Source organism: Euprymna scolopes, chromosome 29 (assembly GCF_053919585.1).
Source record: "Euprymna scolopes isolate OS-2025 chromosome 29, ASM5391958v1, whole genome shotgun sequence".
NCBI lineage: Eukaryota > Metazoa > Mollusca > Cephalopoda > Sepiida > Sepiolidae > Euprymna > Euprymna scolopes.
In genome coordinates, this window is record NC_136510.1 from 86907659 (window position 1) to 86923580 (window position 15922).

Below are 15922 nucleotides of genomic sequence, written 5' to 3' on the forward strand. Positions count from 1 at the left end.
TATGTAGTTGACTCTTGAGAAGTAAGTATTTTCGTTTATTAGCCAAATAGAAAGTTACTAGCGAAACCTACATGATTTTTGGAACATGACATCTTCATTCCGTGACGAGAACATACATCATAAAGGTTTTTTTTCCGTATTTTTTTTTTTAAATAAGTATAATTCTTAATATGCATGGAATTTTATGTTGAGACTTAAAACTATAAACATTTGAATTTCTTTGGATGTTTTATAAACTGTCTTCGTTTAATATATATATATATATATATTGTTATATTAAACTTTTTATTATTTAAATAATTTGACTCTGCTCGTTTTATCAAAAAACAAAAAAAAAATAATTGGAACTAAAGACAACCATGTTGTACTGAGCTGGAAAGCATGTCAGCGGAAGCGAGTTTTCTAATCTAATATTTCTTAATGGCTTTGTATGTGTGTGTATGTGTGTGTGTGTGTATGTGTGCATGTGTGTGTGTGTACTATTATGATTGAAACTTTGTTTCATTCTTCAAAATTAAAACAATGCCCAGACACTTAGTTTTCGGCCTGGAGATATGGAGCTTATCAAAGTTGTGGTTGAAATATGTCTCGATGTGTAGCCGTTTGTCTAAATAAAGCATATATATTTATTAAACTTATCACGGCGCAGAGGCCACTCAAGGTTAAGTGTTAAGTAGATAATGAGACAAGATCAGACACAGTGGGACTGGAGCAGAGTTAGATAATTTAAATGGATGACTCAATAGGAATTTATTCACATTAAACTTGAAGACAACCATGTTATAGCCAGCTGGAAAGCAGACAAACGGTATTGTGTTCCACAGATGGACAGTTCTAATGAAGAAATTCTGCTCCTGAAATTTTCGTTTAGTTTTGGGTACAGATCGAGAGTGATAAAGATTGTTTCAGCTAGACGAGTATTTGCTGTGAATGTTTTAGGGGGAGGGACTATAGAGTGAAGCTCAGTTGAACACTTAGGTATTTCTTGAGATTTTTACTTTTGTTTTTGTGGTGAAAATGAAACATTTTTCGAACGTTGTTGCTGGCTTGTTTTTCATAATACTTACTAAAATTTCGGTTTTGAAAAAAATATTTATCTTTCATTGTATGATTTTAACATAAACACTGCCTTGAAACAGCTGTAAATAAGGATAAATTTACATCGCTTGAATGATGAGTAAAACAGAAGAAAGAACGGTTGACAGTTATACCAATAAAACTTAATGTGTGCCGCAATTTATTTGTCACCCCCACAAATGTAAAGTTAGACACAAGGTTGGTTTTTTAATGTGGGAAGGAGAAATTCCAGCTTTCCAAAAAAACAACATTCTGGATTGGGACAAAAATTAAAATTGCTCCAGTCTAAAAGGATCTTTCCACTGACCAAGAACAGATACAACACTTTGATCACAGCCTGAAGACTGAGAAATGCATGAAGCTCCAAGACTTGAGAAAAAAAAAAAAAAAAAAAAAAAAAATCTGGGGCCATGATAATGTTCTATGAAAATTGGTAGAGAGAGGGGGGGGGCGTCTTTTTTCACTAGCCGAACATTGATGAGTGAAGAAGGGCAAATAACTCTCTCGTTTTCGCATTCAAAGTGGAGATAAATTTATGGCTAGGGCATTTTTTAAATCTATCATTAATGTTCCAAAAGTCTAAGAAACTATCTCACAAATCTCAGCTCTCGTGTTTGAGTGTCCGACCCCAGAGTTAAATGGTAATTACCCTAACCCTATTCTTTCTCTAAGGTTAATTTATTAAGTAATTTTATTTTTTTTTTAATGCAGAAAAAATAAAACATTAGAAAAATAAAGAAAAAAAAAGGGGGGGGGGAATGGAGTCCAACTGTCAGATTATTTTCAGACAGTTTGACTCCATCCCCACCTCTATATCTTTTTTAAAAAATATTTTTTAAATGCTTTATTTGGTTATAGTCGGCTAATGTACTTCCTAACTTCCGGTGTGTCTGCTACCGGAAGCGTTAACAAGACAAACCGGTTCCTTGACTTTTATTGTTCTTCAATATTCCTATTGTGAAGCGATTTATTGAAATAAAATATAAGAAAGAGACATTATTGAAAAGTATACAATAAAAATTAACAAACTACTGAACAGACAAACAGCTGTCCGAAAATGCAACGCCTATAATTATATGGCACAGTTACATTGACACACCGGTTCTCGTTAGATTACCAAAGTTAAGCCTTGTGGCCATTTGGGAATACCAGGTGCTGTATGTAGGAGGGCCTAGACATCTTCCTGCAAGAACTACAAAAACTTAACGTTGTCATCTCCTCTTGTAAATTTGATATTCCTTTGACATTTGACAGCTGATTCAACTTGTCTAGAATGAATACCGTTCATCACGTCGTCGTTGGAATCATACTTGTGATTTTTCCTATACTTCTACGGACAACAAGCGTAAGTTTATCTTTGTACAGGATACCCCGCCTCTCACTTAAAAAAAAAAAAAATAAATAAAAAAAGCCACCTATGAGATTGCGATACTTGTACAGTTTAATCAAGACATAAAAAAATGAAAATATCGAAAAAAGGTTATATTGCACATACCCGTTATGGAACGAAGTTCTCTGAAAAAAAAAAAAATTTTTTTTTTTACAGCGAAAAAACAATTTATGATACCGAGCAAAAGGTTCGATTTTTAGGAAGAAAAGGTAGTAATAAAGATGGGGAGGGAGTATCGGCACTTTACATTGAGTTATCACCCCTTGGCGTGTTCAACAAATTCCATAATGGCTGACTTCAACGCGCTCTCATAAGAACGTGTTTTTTTCGCTGTAAAATAAAAACTACTCAATCAAATTAAATTAAATTTTTTCCCGGAGGATACGTACAATATAACCTTTTTTTTTTTTTTTTTTTTTTTTCGATATTTTCATTTTTGAATGTCTTTATTAAACTGTACAAGTACCGGAATTGCTAATAAAATTTGCAATCCGATCATATTTACATATTTCTATGCCTCAGAAATGAATTTCTGACAGTCTTAGCTTATTGTTCAGTGATATGTGGAGACACTTTGATGAAAATTGGTAGGTGGGGAGGGGGCATCTTTTTTCACTAGCCGAACATTGATGAGCGAAGAAGGGCAAATAACTCTCTCTCGTTTTCGCATTCAAAGTGAAGATAAATTTATGGATAGAGCATTTTTTAAATCTATCATTAATGTTCGAAAAGTCTAAGAAACTATCTCACAAATCTCAGCTCTCGTGTTTGAGCGTCCGACCCCGGAGTTAAATGGTAATTACCCTAACCCTATTCTTTCTCTAAGGTTAATTTATTATTAAGTAATTTCTTTTTTAATGCAGAAAAAAGATAAAACGGTAGAAAAATAATGAACAATAAAAGGAGGGAGAGAGGGGGAGTCCAACTGTCAGAATATCTTCAGATAGTTTAACTCCATCCCTACCTCTCTCTATATGTTTATGAAAGTCTTGCCAACCATCTCATTGTGCTAAACATGTTTGAAGTTTCGTCTTTCTAATAGGTCTTTCATTACTGTTTTGTGATGCACAGTTCTGTGGCTGACATCGCTACATAAACTAAAGAGTTCATTACTTAAAAAAGATTTTTAAACATGTTTTTAATAATTCTTTAAAAAAAAAAAAAAAAAAAAAAAGCGCAAGAAGTATTTTCAATAATTCTTAAAAAAAACTAGTTTCAATTATTCTTAATTAAAATAATACCGAAAAAAAAACAACTTTTCAATGATTATTAAATAAAAAAAGAAACATCGGAAAAACGTAATAAAAAAAAAAGAGTACATGCACAGGGGAGATGTAGGTGTGAGAGAAAAAAAGCAAAATAACTGATTTGCCTTGTTATCGCTTCCGGTAGCAGACACACTGGAAGTTAGGAGGTATGTTAGCTGACTATTACCCTTTATTTTTTATGAATTAAAGAAAAAAATTTTTTGAATTAAAAAAAAAAAATTTTTTTTAAATTATGTAATTTTTTAAAAAATTATTTTTTAATTTAAATAAGATTTTTTTTAATTTAAAAAAATGGAAAAAAAAATTAATGTTGTGTGACCTCATAAAAATGCCACCCATGGAACCATTAATCCTTTCGGAAATGCCACCATATATTGTAATACAAATAAACATTTATGCCTGTCTTATCCACCAAGTTTCAATAAATGAATTTCCAACAATAACTGTTTTATCAATTAAGGTGTATGCAAATAAAATTATGTAAAAACTGAATTCATTTTTTTTTTTTAATAGAATTTGTTTGGAAAGAAAAGAAAAAAATGTTTTCTTTAGTTTTTGTTATTTTTTTAAAATTTCCTTTTACAATAATTTTTACAATTTTTTAAAATTTCCTTTTACAATAATTTCATTTTCTTTAAGAAAAGAAAGCAAAAGAAAAACAAAGAAAAAAAAATGATTTTTCTTTTTTGCTTTGAAATAAAGAAAATATGAATTGATTAAAGTTTGGTTTTTTTCATCATCCATATTTTTTTTAAGCTCCATTGTTTTTATTTATTTTATTTTATATATATCAACATATATGATATATATATTTTTATATACTTTTTAGTTATTTTTTATTTTATTTGTTTTTTAATTATTTTATTTCCATTTTTTTTTTTTATACCATCCATTCACTATTCCAGCCATTTTTTTTGGTTAAAGTTTTTTTTCTATTTTTTTTTTAATTTATCGTCTCAACTTATGCGTCTGTAACTTCTGCAAGCTTAACTTCCTCATATGAAGAAGATCCGGTGCTGTGTTCGGAAGCCGTGTCGCTTTCTATTTCAACAAGTTGTGGAGACTGCGACTGCTGCGATTCCTGGGGTTGAAAAGATTGCTGAAGAGGGAGATGAATGGGTGGAGTCGCAAGGGCAGGGCCAGGACTAGGAGCAGCAGCAGCTACAGCAGCAACATCAACAGCCGGTGCGTTGTTGTTCCGTGCAGCCACCTGGTGAAGGTCAGAGGCTGAAGAATCTTCAGCCCCAAGTCCTGAATCTTGCAGAGTTGACAAGACCGACTCACTGAACCCGGACTCTTCAAGATTGGAAGCAACGCTGTCTTGCAGAAGACTTACGTTTTCATGCTGTGCGGGCATCACTATTTCCTGCAGGGGAGACATGTCTTCGTTTTGTAGCTGGCCGTCGTGCAGGTCGCCTAGTAGAACCAAGTCGGCAGAATCAGGAGTAGCAGGCGTTGTGGCAGCTTCTTGTGTGCCAGAAACTGATGCCTTGAGCTCTTCCTCAACTTGAGAATGGAAATCTCCAAGATTTTCCCATTCTTGGTCATCGTCGATAGAAACGGGTGAAGAATCAGATTGAGCTAACAATGGAGACGCCACCGAAACAGATTCCACCATTTCTTGGCGAATTTCTTGAAGCGGCTCTTCTGTTGCTGGTGTCAGTGACTTTTCTCTGCTGGCAGAGTGTGGGGAATCGGTGAATCCTCTTGAAGAACTGCCATTGAAACATGCGGTCACTGTGGTGGTCGCGTGTGATAATTCACTTGCCTCAGTAGAGAAAGACGACAAACTTCGACTCGACTGCTCACTAGCTGTATAGCTGGCCGATGCTTCATCGTTCGTGGTGACGCTGCCTTCTTCATCGGAATCTTTCAAATCATTTGCTGCGGCTTTGGCCTCTTCAACGTAAAAATCATTTTGCTTGGCCAACGGGGCAATGAAGTAGATGTTGCTGTCATCGTAGAGCTCCAAAATAGGATGGGCACACAATCGGCGCTCCTGAAAACAGAAGTGGAAAATATTAAAATAGAAATATTTATCACAAAACCAAAATTTTATTTTCATTGTATTTTAAAACTTTGAATGTAGGTGCATAGATGTTCGCAAAACATAAACAATGATATAAACTTAGTTTGGTAGCACAATTAGCCATGCCATTAGTGCTTTATACAAAGTTTCATACACATCTAGTCAATATTTTTGAAGCCTAAAATCTTGATAAATATATATATAATAGCTGGCCGCCTCTACAATATGCTTAAACATGATATTTAATTTACATAGATTGCATATGTATTATTATAGAATCAATCCTCTATTGAATATCATATATTACGAGGAATAATTTGCCCGGTGGACTAATTCACAACAAAAATTTAAAATATAAAATAAAATAATAATGTCATTCATAAAATAAAAAAAAATATAAAATAAAATGATAATGTCATTCATAAAATTCCGCCTGTGTTTGTTTACAATATCATGTCAGCTGATATTTTGGCTTGACGATCTTAAAAACAGTTATTCTTCTTTTGAAGATAAAAAAAAAAATTTACAGAGGAATATTTTACATTACATTGGCCAAGGTTATACCGGTGTAACGTAAAATATTTCCCTGTAAAAAATCTTTTTTTATCTATAAGAGAAGAAAGATTATTTTTAAGATCAGATTTTTTCGATTTTCGATACTTATCGGATGAATTTCTGTACAAAACATATCTAAGAACACTGCCAGACATATAAATTACCTTTGTGTGAAATTTGCAAAAAAAAGGCTCAGTTGTTTCAGAATCTTCATAGATTCTGAAACAACTGAGCCTTTTTTTTTTTTTAAGGAACTTGCGCGCGCACACACACACACACACACACAAAGTGACTTTTATATGATCGTAGATATATATATATATATATATAAAATAGATTTTTCCAAAATTAGCCCAGCCTTGACAGTCATTTTGAATTCTTTTTTCTACGCACATTTTATCTTCCTTTTAATAATATAATTTGAACTCATTCCCTTTTCCTTACCCCCATTTGTGAATTATTCCACGGATTTCTGCCTTTTGGATTACTTTGGACCATCTTCCAATTACGCGATTCCCATGGAGTTTACTTGTGGAAATGGAAACTTAATCAACTTTTTTGAATTTTGATTTTTGGATTTTACCATTATTGGATATTTTACCCTTCACCAGACTATCCATTCACGTGAAATTACCTTTTTCTTCACCCTATTCCCTCTGCTTCACTATTTTTTACCAAGTAGGATCTATGACTTACTTGTTGTTTCATTAAATACTTTTGCAAGCAAAATCCAATCCCGCATTTTGCTAAATGCTACCCTCTGATGAGAAGGAAAGTATTTCTTCCAAACTCCGCGGATTAAGGACTATCTACTTATTTTGTGTTTCCTTTTTAAAATTAAATATGTTTTTAACTCTTTTTCAAAGTGTTTTTTTAACATGTTTTATTAACTACTTGTTCTTATATATGTGTGTGTGTGTGTGTGTGTGTGTGTGTGTGTGTGTTGAACTACAAAACAATGTTTTTTCAATGTAAAGCTATTAGAAGTGAAATTATGTGAACATCAGACACTGACTGTCCTTTTTTTTTTAAATTAATTTTACTTTTTGTTTCTGTTTTATTTTACCTTTTTATTATTCTTTTTTTTATTTATTTAGTATTTTTTATTTATTTAGTATTTTTTATTTATTTAGTATTTTTATTTATTTAGTATTTTTTTATTTAGTATTTTTTTATTTAGTATTTTTTTTATTTATTTAGTATTTTTATTTATTTAATATTTTTTATTTATTTAGTATTTTTATTTATTTAGTATTTTTTATTTATTTAGTATTTTTATTTATTTACTATTTTTATTTATTTAGTATTTTTATTTATTTACTATTTTTATTTATTTAGTATTTTTTTATTTATTTGCTATTTTTATTTATTTAGTATTTTTTATTTATTTAGTATTTTTATTTATTTAGTATTTTTATTTATTTAGTATTTTTATTTATTTAGTATTTTTATTTATTTAGTATTTTTATTTATTTAGTATTTTTTATTTATTTAGTATTTTTATTTATTTACTATTTTTATTTATTTACTATTTTTATTTATTTAGTATTTTTATTTATTTAGTATTTTTATTTATTTAGTATTTTTATTTATTTAATATTTTTTATTTATTTAGTATTTTTATTTATTTAGTATTTTTTATTTATTTAGTATTTTTTATTTATTTAGTATTTTTATTTATTTAGTATTTTTTTATTTACTATTTTTATTTATTTACTATTTTTATTTATTTACTATTTTTATTTATTTACTATTTTTATTTATTTAGTATTTTTATTTATTTAGTATTTTTTATTTATTTAGTATTTTTATTTATTTAGTATTTTTTATTTATTTAGTATTTTTTATTTATTTAGTATTTTTATTTATTTAGTATTTTTTTATTTACTATTTTTATTTATTTACTATTTTTATTTATTTAGTATTTTTTTATTTATTTAGTATTTTTTATTTATTTAGTATTTTTATTTATTTAGTATTTTTTTATTTAGTATTTTTTTTATTTATTTACTATTTTTATTTATTTAGTATTTTTTATTTATTTAGTATTTTTTATTTATTTAGGATTTTTTATTTATTTAGTATTTTTTATTTATTTAGTATTTTTATTTATTTAGTATTTTTATTTATTTACTATTTTTATTTATTTACTATTTTTATTTATTTAGTATTTTTATTTATTTAGTATTTTTTATTTATTTAGTATTTTTATTTATTTAGTATTTTTATTTATTTACTATTTTTTATTTATTTAGTATTTTTATTTATTTAGTATTTTTTATTTATTTAGTATTTTTATTTATTTAGTTTTTTTATTTATTTAGTATTTTTATTTATTTAGTATTTTTTATTTATTTAGTATTTTTATTTATTTAGTATTTTTATTTATTTAATATTTTTTATTTATTTAGTATTTTTATTTATTTAGTATTTTTTATTTATTTAGTATTTTTTATTTATTTAGTATTTTTATTTATTTAGTATTTTTTATTTATTTAGTATTTTTATTTATTTAGTATTTTTATTTATTTAGTATTTTTTTATTTACTATTTTTATTTATTTACTATTTTTATTTATTTAGTATTTTTTATTTATTTAGTATTTTTATTTATTTAGTATTTTTTATTTATTTAGTATTTTTTATTTATTTAGTATTTTTTATTTATTTAGTATTTTTATTTATTTAGTATTTTTTATTTATTTAGTATTTTTTATTTATTTAGTATTTTTATTTATTTAGTATTTTTTATTTATTTAGTATTTTTATTTATTTAGTATTTTTATTTATTTAGTATTTTTTATTTATTTAGTATTTTTATTTATTTAGTATTTTTTATTTATTTAGTATTTTTATTTATTTAGTTTTTATTTATTTAGTATTTTTTTATTTAGTATTTTTTTTATTTATTTACTATTTTTATTTATTTACTATTTTTATTTATTTAGTATTTTTTATTTATTTAGTATTTTTATTTATTTACTATTTTTATTTATTTACTATTTTTATTTATTTAGTATTTTTATTTATTTAGTATTTTTTATTTATTTAGTATTTTTTATTTATTTAGTATTTTTTATTTATTTAGTATTTTTATTTATTTAGTATTTTTTTTATTTAGTATTTTTTTTATTTATTTACTATTTTTATTTATTTAGTATTTTTTATTTATTTAGTATTTTTTATTTATTTAGTATTTTTATTTATTTAGTATTTTTATTTATTTAGTATTTTTTTATTTAGTATTTTTTTTATTTATTTACTATTTTTATTTATTTAGTATTTTTTATTTATTTAGTATTTTTTATTTATTTAGTATTTTTATTTATTTACTATTTTTATTTATTTACTATTTTTATTTATTTAGTATTTTAATTTATTTAGTATTTTTATTTATTTAGTATTTTTTATTTATTTAGTATTTTTTATTTATTTAGTATTTTTATTTATTTAGTATTTTTATTTATTTAGTATTTTTATTTATTTAGTATTTTTTATTTATTTAGTATTTTTTATTTATTTAGTATTTTTATTGATTTAGTATTTTTATTTATTTAGTATTGTTATTTATTTAGTATTTTTATTTATTTAGTATTTTTTATTTATTTAGTATTTTTATTTATTTAGTATTTTTTATTTATTTAGTATTTTTATTTATTTAGTATTTTTTATTTATTTACTATTTTTATTTATTTACTATTTTTATTTATTTAGTATTTTTTATTTATTTAGTATTTTTTATTTATTTAGTATTTTTTATTTATTTAGTATTTTTATTTATTTACTATTTTTATTTATTTAGTATTTTTATTTATTTAGTATTTTTATTTATTTAGTATTTTTTATTTATTTAGTATTTTTTATTTATTTACTATTTTTATTTATTTACTATTTTTATTTATTTAGTATTTTTTATTTATTTAGTATTTTTATTTATTTAGTATTTTTATTTATTTAGTATTTTTATTTATTTAGTATTTTTTATTTATTTAGTATTTTTATTTATTTAGTATTTTTTATTTATTTAGTATTTTTATTTATTTAGTATTTTTTATTTATTTAGTATTTTTATTTATTTACTATTTTTATTTATTTAGTATTTTTATTTATTTAGTATTTTTATTTATTTACTATTTTTATTTATTTACTATTTTTATTTATTTACTATTTTTTATTTATTTAGTATTTTTTTATTTATTTACTATTTTTATTTATTTACTATTTTTATTTATTTACTATTTTTATTTATTTACTATTTTTATTTATTTACTATTTTTATTTATTTAGTATTTTTATTTATTTACTATTTTTATTTATTTACTATTTTTATTTATTTACTATTTTTATTTATTTACTATTTTTATTTATTTAGTATTTTTATTTATTTAGTATTTTTATTTATTTACTATTTTTATTTATTTAGTATTTTTATTTATTTACTATTTTTATTTATTTACTATTTTTATTTATTTAGTATTTTTTTATTTATTTACTATTTTTATTTATTTACTATTTTTATTTATTTACTATTTTTATTTATTTAGTATTTTTATTTATTTAGTATTTTTATTTATTTAGTATTTTTTATTTATTTAGTATTTTTTATTTATTTAGTATTTTTTATTTATTTAGTATTTTTTATTTATTTAGTATTTTTTATTTATTTAGTATTTTTTTATTTAGTATTTTTTTTATTTATTTACTATTTTTATTTATTTAATATTTTTATTTATTTAGTATTTTTTATTTATTTAGTATTTTTTATTTATTTAGTATTTTTTATTTATTTAGTATTTTTTATTTAGTATTTTTATTTATTTACTATTTTTATTTATTTACTATTTTTATTTATTTAGAATTTTTATTTATTTAGTATTTTTATTTATTTAGTATTTTTTATTTATTTAGTATTTTTTATTTATTTAGTATTTTTATTTATTTAGTATTTTTTATTTATTTAGTATTTTTTATTTATTTAGTATTTTTATTTATTTAGTATTTTTTATTTATTTAGTATTTTTTATTTATTTAGTATTTTTTATTTATTTAGTATTTTTATTTATTTAATATTTTTTATTTATTTAGTATTTTTTATTTATTTACTATTTTTTATTTATTTAGTATTTTTTATTTATTTAGTATTTTTTATTTATTTAGTATTTTTATTTATTTAGTATTGTTATTTATTTAGTATTTTTATTTATTTAGTATTTTTTATTTATTTACTATTTTTATTTATTTAGTATTTTTTATTTATTTAGTATTTTTATTTATTTAGTATTTTTTATTTATTTAGTATTTTTATTTATTTACTATTTTTATTTATTTAGTATTTTTATTTATTTACTATTTTTATTTATTTAGTATTTTTATTTATTTACTATTTTTATTTATTTAGTATTTTTATTTATTTAGTATTTTTTATTTATTTAGTATTTTTTATTTATTTAGTATTTTTTATTTATTTAGTATTTTTATTTATTTAGTATTTTTGTTTATTTAGTATTTTTTATTTATTTAGTATTTTTTATTTATTTAGTATTTTTTATTTATTTAGTATTTTAGCTTTTCATTTAATCATTCTAAGTCATTTATTGAAACATTAATTCTTTGTGTAGAGTTTTCCTCATGTTTATATAATTTCATACACGCACTATATATATATATATATATATATATATATATATATATATATATATAGTAGGAACCCGGAAGGGAGTTCCAAGGTCTAGCAGTTCTAAATTAGCTTTGTGTGAAATTTGCAAAAGATAAGCTCAGCCATTTTGTAACCTATGAGGAAGGAAGGAATGAACACACTCACACAGTGACTTTTATATAATAGTAGAGATAGAGGTTATCAGAGGCTAATTTATTTATTTTATTTTATTTCTATTTATTTCTTTTTATTTATTTAGTTACTTTTTATTTATTTATTTAAAAACATTTTTTATTTTTATTTATTTGTTTTTTAATTTATTTATTTTCTTTATTTCTTTTATTTATTTATATTTATTTCTTTTTATTTATTTGTTTTTATTTATTTCTACTTATTGTTTATTTTATTTATTTCTATTTATTTATTTCCTTTTATTCCTATTTATTTCTTTTATTTATTTCTTTTATTTATTTCTTTTATTTCTTTTATTTATTTCTTTTATTTCTTTTTATTTATATATCTTATTTCTTTCTTTTATTGGTCAATTACTGTAAAGAAAACAAACATTTGAGAGATAACTTGCCTACTTGTTTTATATACCTTTTCATACTGATTCACTAAATGTCTATGTGCCTCCTCTCAGGAAGTTCACACTTGGTGTTAAAAGATTTAAAATATTCTGGACAAAGTTTTTCAATTTTGTTGTTGCCAGCTGGCCACTGTCATTGTTTGTCATTGGCTTTTGAAAATAATTAATGTTTTATTGTATTTTTCACTTTGGACACAAATGAAAGATATAAATGAAAATGTCACAATGCGTTTATCAAAATTGTGGCTAAAATACATCCAAATTAAAAAGGAAATCATATTTACCTTTAAATTTATACGACTATACGACCCCCCTCCCCCACCAAAGAAGAATGAGATTTGGGGACTTGTTGCTGTAACATTTACAACATAAGACTAAGGGCCACAGAATGGGTCATAAATTCTATTCCCAGAGTTTTATTTATTTCTTTTATTGGTACACTAGCAGGGGTACCCAGTATCGCCCGGGTGTTTGGAGGTGTAAAAGAAAAAAAAAGTGTTTAGTGTAGGGAGGGAGGCTCGAACCCGCGACGAACCCAAGGGTGGAAAAGAAAATGAAAGAAAATGCAACATTGTAACTCTACGCCACGAAGCCATAAGGAAGTGAAAAGCGTTGGAATTTAGCAATGTCAATCAAAAAGTTGACTTGCTTGCAGGTGTAGAATATAATAATATAATTCCTAACACAATAAGAAACATGCAACTCCCCACAAATTTTTACCACCCAAAACTTAAAACATCACGAAGATACCTACACAAATTCTGCATTAAAGAGATCATCCGACACTTATACTACCTTCTGCATCATCACACCATTGAACTGAATCAAACCCTATCGAAACAGAAAACAACCCCAAGAAATTTCCACAGCAATAAATAAATTTTGGCTCAAGGGGTATATATTGGTGTGGCTGCACTATGGAGATCGTATCTTTTAGTAAAGAAGGGAAGCCTTACCTTTAAATATGAACCGAGTTCAGGGTAGACTCTGATTAGAGCGATGAAGATGGAGAGTGTACATCTAAATGGGAATGTTGTGTTCACCGCATGGCTGACCTCTGGGAAGTGTGTGACGTTGTATCCCTCGGCCTTCATTTTTACCAGGATTTCCTCATCTGCATCAGCACCTTCTTCGGCCAGGATGGCACCAACAATGTAACGGGTCTTATCAGCAGGAACCTGCAGAGAAAAAAAAAATATTGTAAAATGTTTTTGACTCCTAATGGGGTGGGATGACACCAATGATTTCGACAATCGTTTTTATAACCACCGGTTGTGGTAATCAACCAATGAAAATCTTCCAAAGTTACTATAAAAATTGTCGAATTTTTTGATTCAATCAGTTCGCCGTTGGCTATGTCATAAACCGCATTTGATTCTTAGCTGCCATCTTTGTTACTGGAAATTACTTCACACTCAGTATCGAGACTGCACTCTGTTCAACATAATGTCTCAACGCTTAACAAATATATATATGCTTAATTGATACTGATCCAAAACCTGACTTGGTAAGTACCGAAATCCTCTGGATACCAATTCCTTACAACTACTGATTAACTACAAGATTATAAGAATAGCAGCCATTTTGAAAACAGATCGATTTTTAAAAAAAAATATGCCATGTTAAGCAAAAAATAATATTATGTATTTATTTGTCATTCTGAAAATAGTAATATATCCAAAAATTACGAAAAATCAAGTAGAAAATTATTTATAGTTAAAAGTAATTTTTTTTACAGAAAATTGGGTAAAGTTGAATTTTACATTAAAGCAAACTGTAAGAGTCTACACACAGGGAAAATAACTCTGGAACGAATATTTTAGATTACTTGTTCATGGCTGCAATATTTGCTGTTTATAGTGATAGACTTTATTTTGCTAAAAACGTAATAGCAGTTCTACTTGATGAATTTTTGTAATTTTTGGATATATTACTATTTCCGACATAACGATTAAGTACGTAATATTATTTTTGTTTAAAACGATATATTTAAAAAGTCGATTTGTCGATTATATCCCCAAAAATGATTACTCGTTCTATCCTACGTTATGTGATCAAGAATTGGGTGATGAATAAAGTTTTACGGTCAGGAAGTGGGTGAACAGTTTATGTTGTATTTTATATCATGAAGTGAACACCCATTATAAATTACAAAATTTTTTTTTTTTTTCCAGAACAACATGCATGCAAAAGAAATCTTTTTGTTTTTTGTTGATACCAAAATATTTGGTGCTGATCCAGAACCTGACACAAGGTCGCGCCAGCAATTCATGGTAAGCAAGCAGATAAGGTCAATACAAACATTGCCAGACGATAAATTCAGAATGCTGAAAATAAAACAACATACGATTTACTGCAAATTTAATTCTATGAAGTAAATTTGTTTTTGAAGAAAAGTACATTCATTTTTATTTTCTTACAACAAATGTTTCAAATAAGTTTCGTTTTTTATATGTAAGAGATTTTTGTTTCAAGAAAGTATATCAACAAAAATATTTTCTTTTTTTCACTCGTTATTGTAAAAAAAAAAAAAAAAAAATGAAAGCTGAAATATTAAATTTCAAGCAAAACCAATGGTATCTACTAAATTGTCATGTCGCAGTAACTAAAATATCCAAAAATTACGGAAAGCAATAAGATAGAAAATTAATTATTAATGAAAATAATTTTCGAAAAATTTCAAGTGTGTCAGGGGAAGTAACTCGGTCCATCTTGTTACAATAATGGTGACTGTCACACAATCATTTATTTGTACAAGGTACATGTTTCATGTAATAATGCAGTAATATTTAACTAATTGTAACTTGACAATTAGGTAGATAACATTGCTTATTATTGAAATTGATAAAAACAGTAAGTAGTTACTGTTTTTTAATGGCCGTTGGATTTCGCTACAATAGTTTCAAAGAAATAGTTTTTGCTAAAAACTGGAGCAAGACAAGTGTTTTAGTAAAAAATAACTCAACTGACGAAAAAATCGATATTTTTATTTGCAAAAAGGAAGTGAATGAAAAAATTGTTTGTCAATTCCTTTAATAATCACAAGAACCTGGGAATTTTGCATCCGAACTTAACTACAATTTTCTATAAAAATTGTTATATAATATATTATGTAATAATCGCTATAAAATTGTTATATAATATATTATGTAATAATTGCTATGAATATTGTTATATAATATATGTAATAATTGCTATATAATTGTTATATAATACATCGTGTAATAACTGCTATAAAAATTGTTATATAATATATTATGTAATAATTGCTATGAATATTGTTATATAATATATGTAATAATTGCTATACAATTGTTATATAATATATCATGTAATAATTGCTATAAAAATTGTTATAT

General features: G+C 24.2%; 1 protein-coding gene across 1 annotated transcript in view; it reads right to left on the reverse strand.

Annotated features, from left to right (window-relative positions):
* Positions 1-4496: 4496 nt before the first annotated feature.
* The window catches only part of LOC145252772 (uncharacterized), a 115478-nt gene continuing 104052 nt past the window's right edge, over positions 4497-15922 (reverse strand). Inside the window, exons 2-3 of the mRNA XM_080112686.1 lie at positions 13520-13741; positions 4497-5734 (exon numbers count right to left, since the gene is read on the reverse strand). Coding sequence (XP_079968812.1) covers positions 4697-5734; positions 13520-13741 — 1260 coding nt within the window. The 3' untranslated portion in view covers positions 4497-4696. The remainder of the gene's footprint in view (positions 5735-13519; positions 13742-15922) is intronic.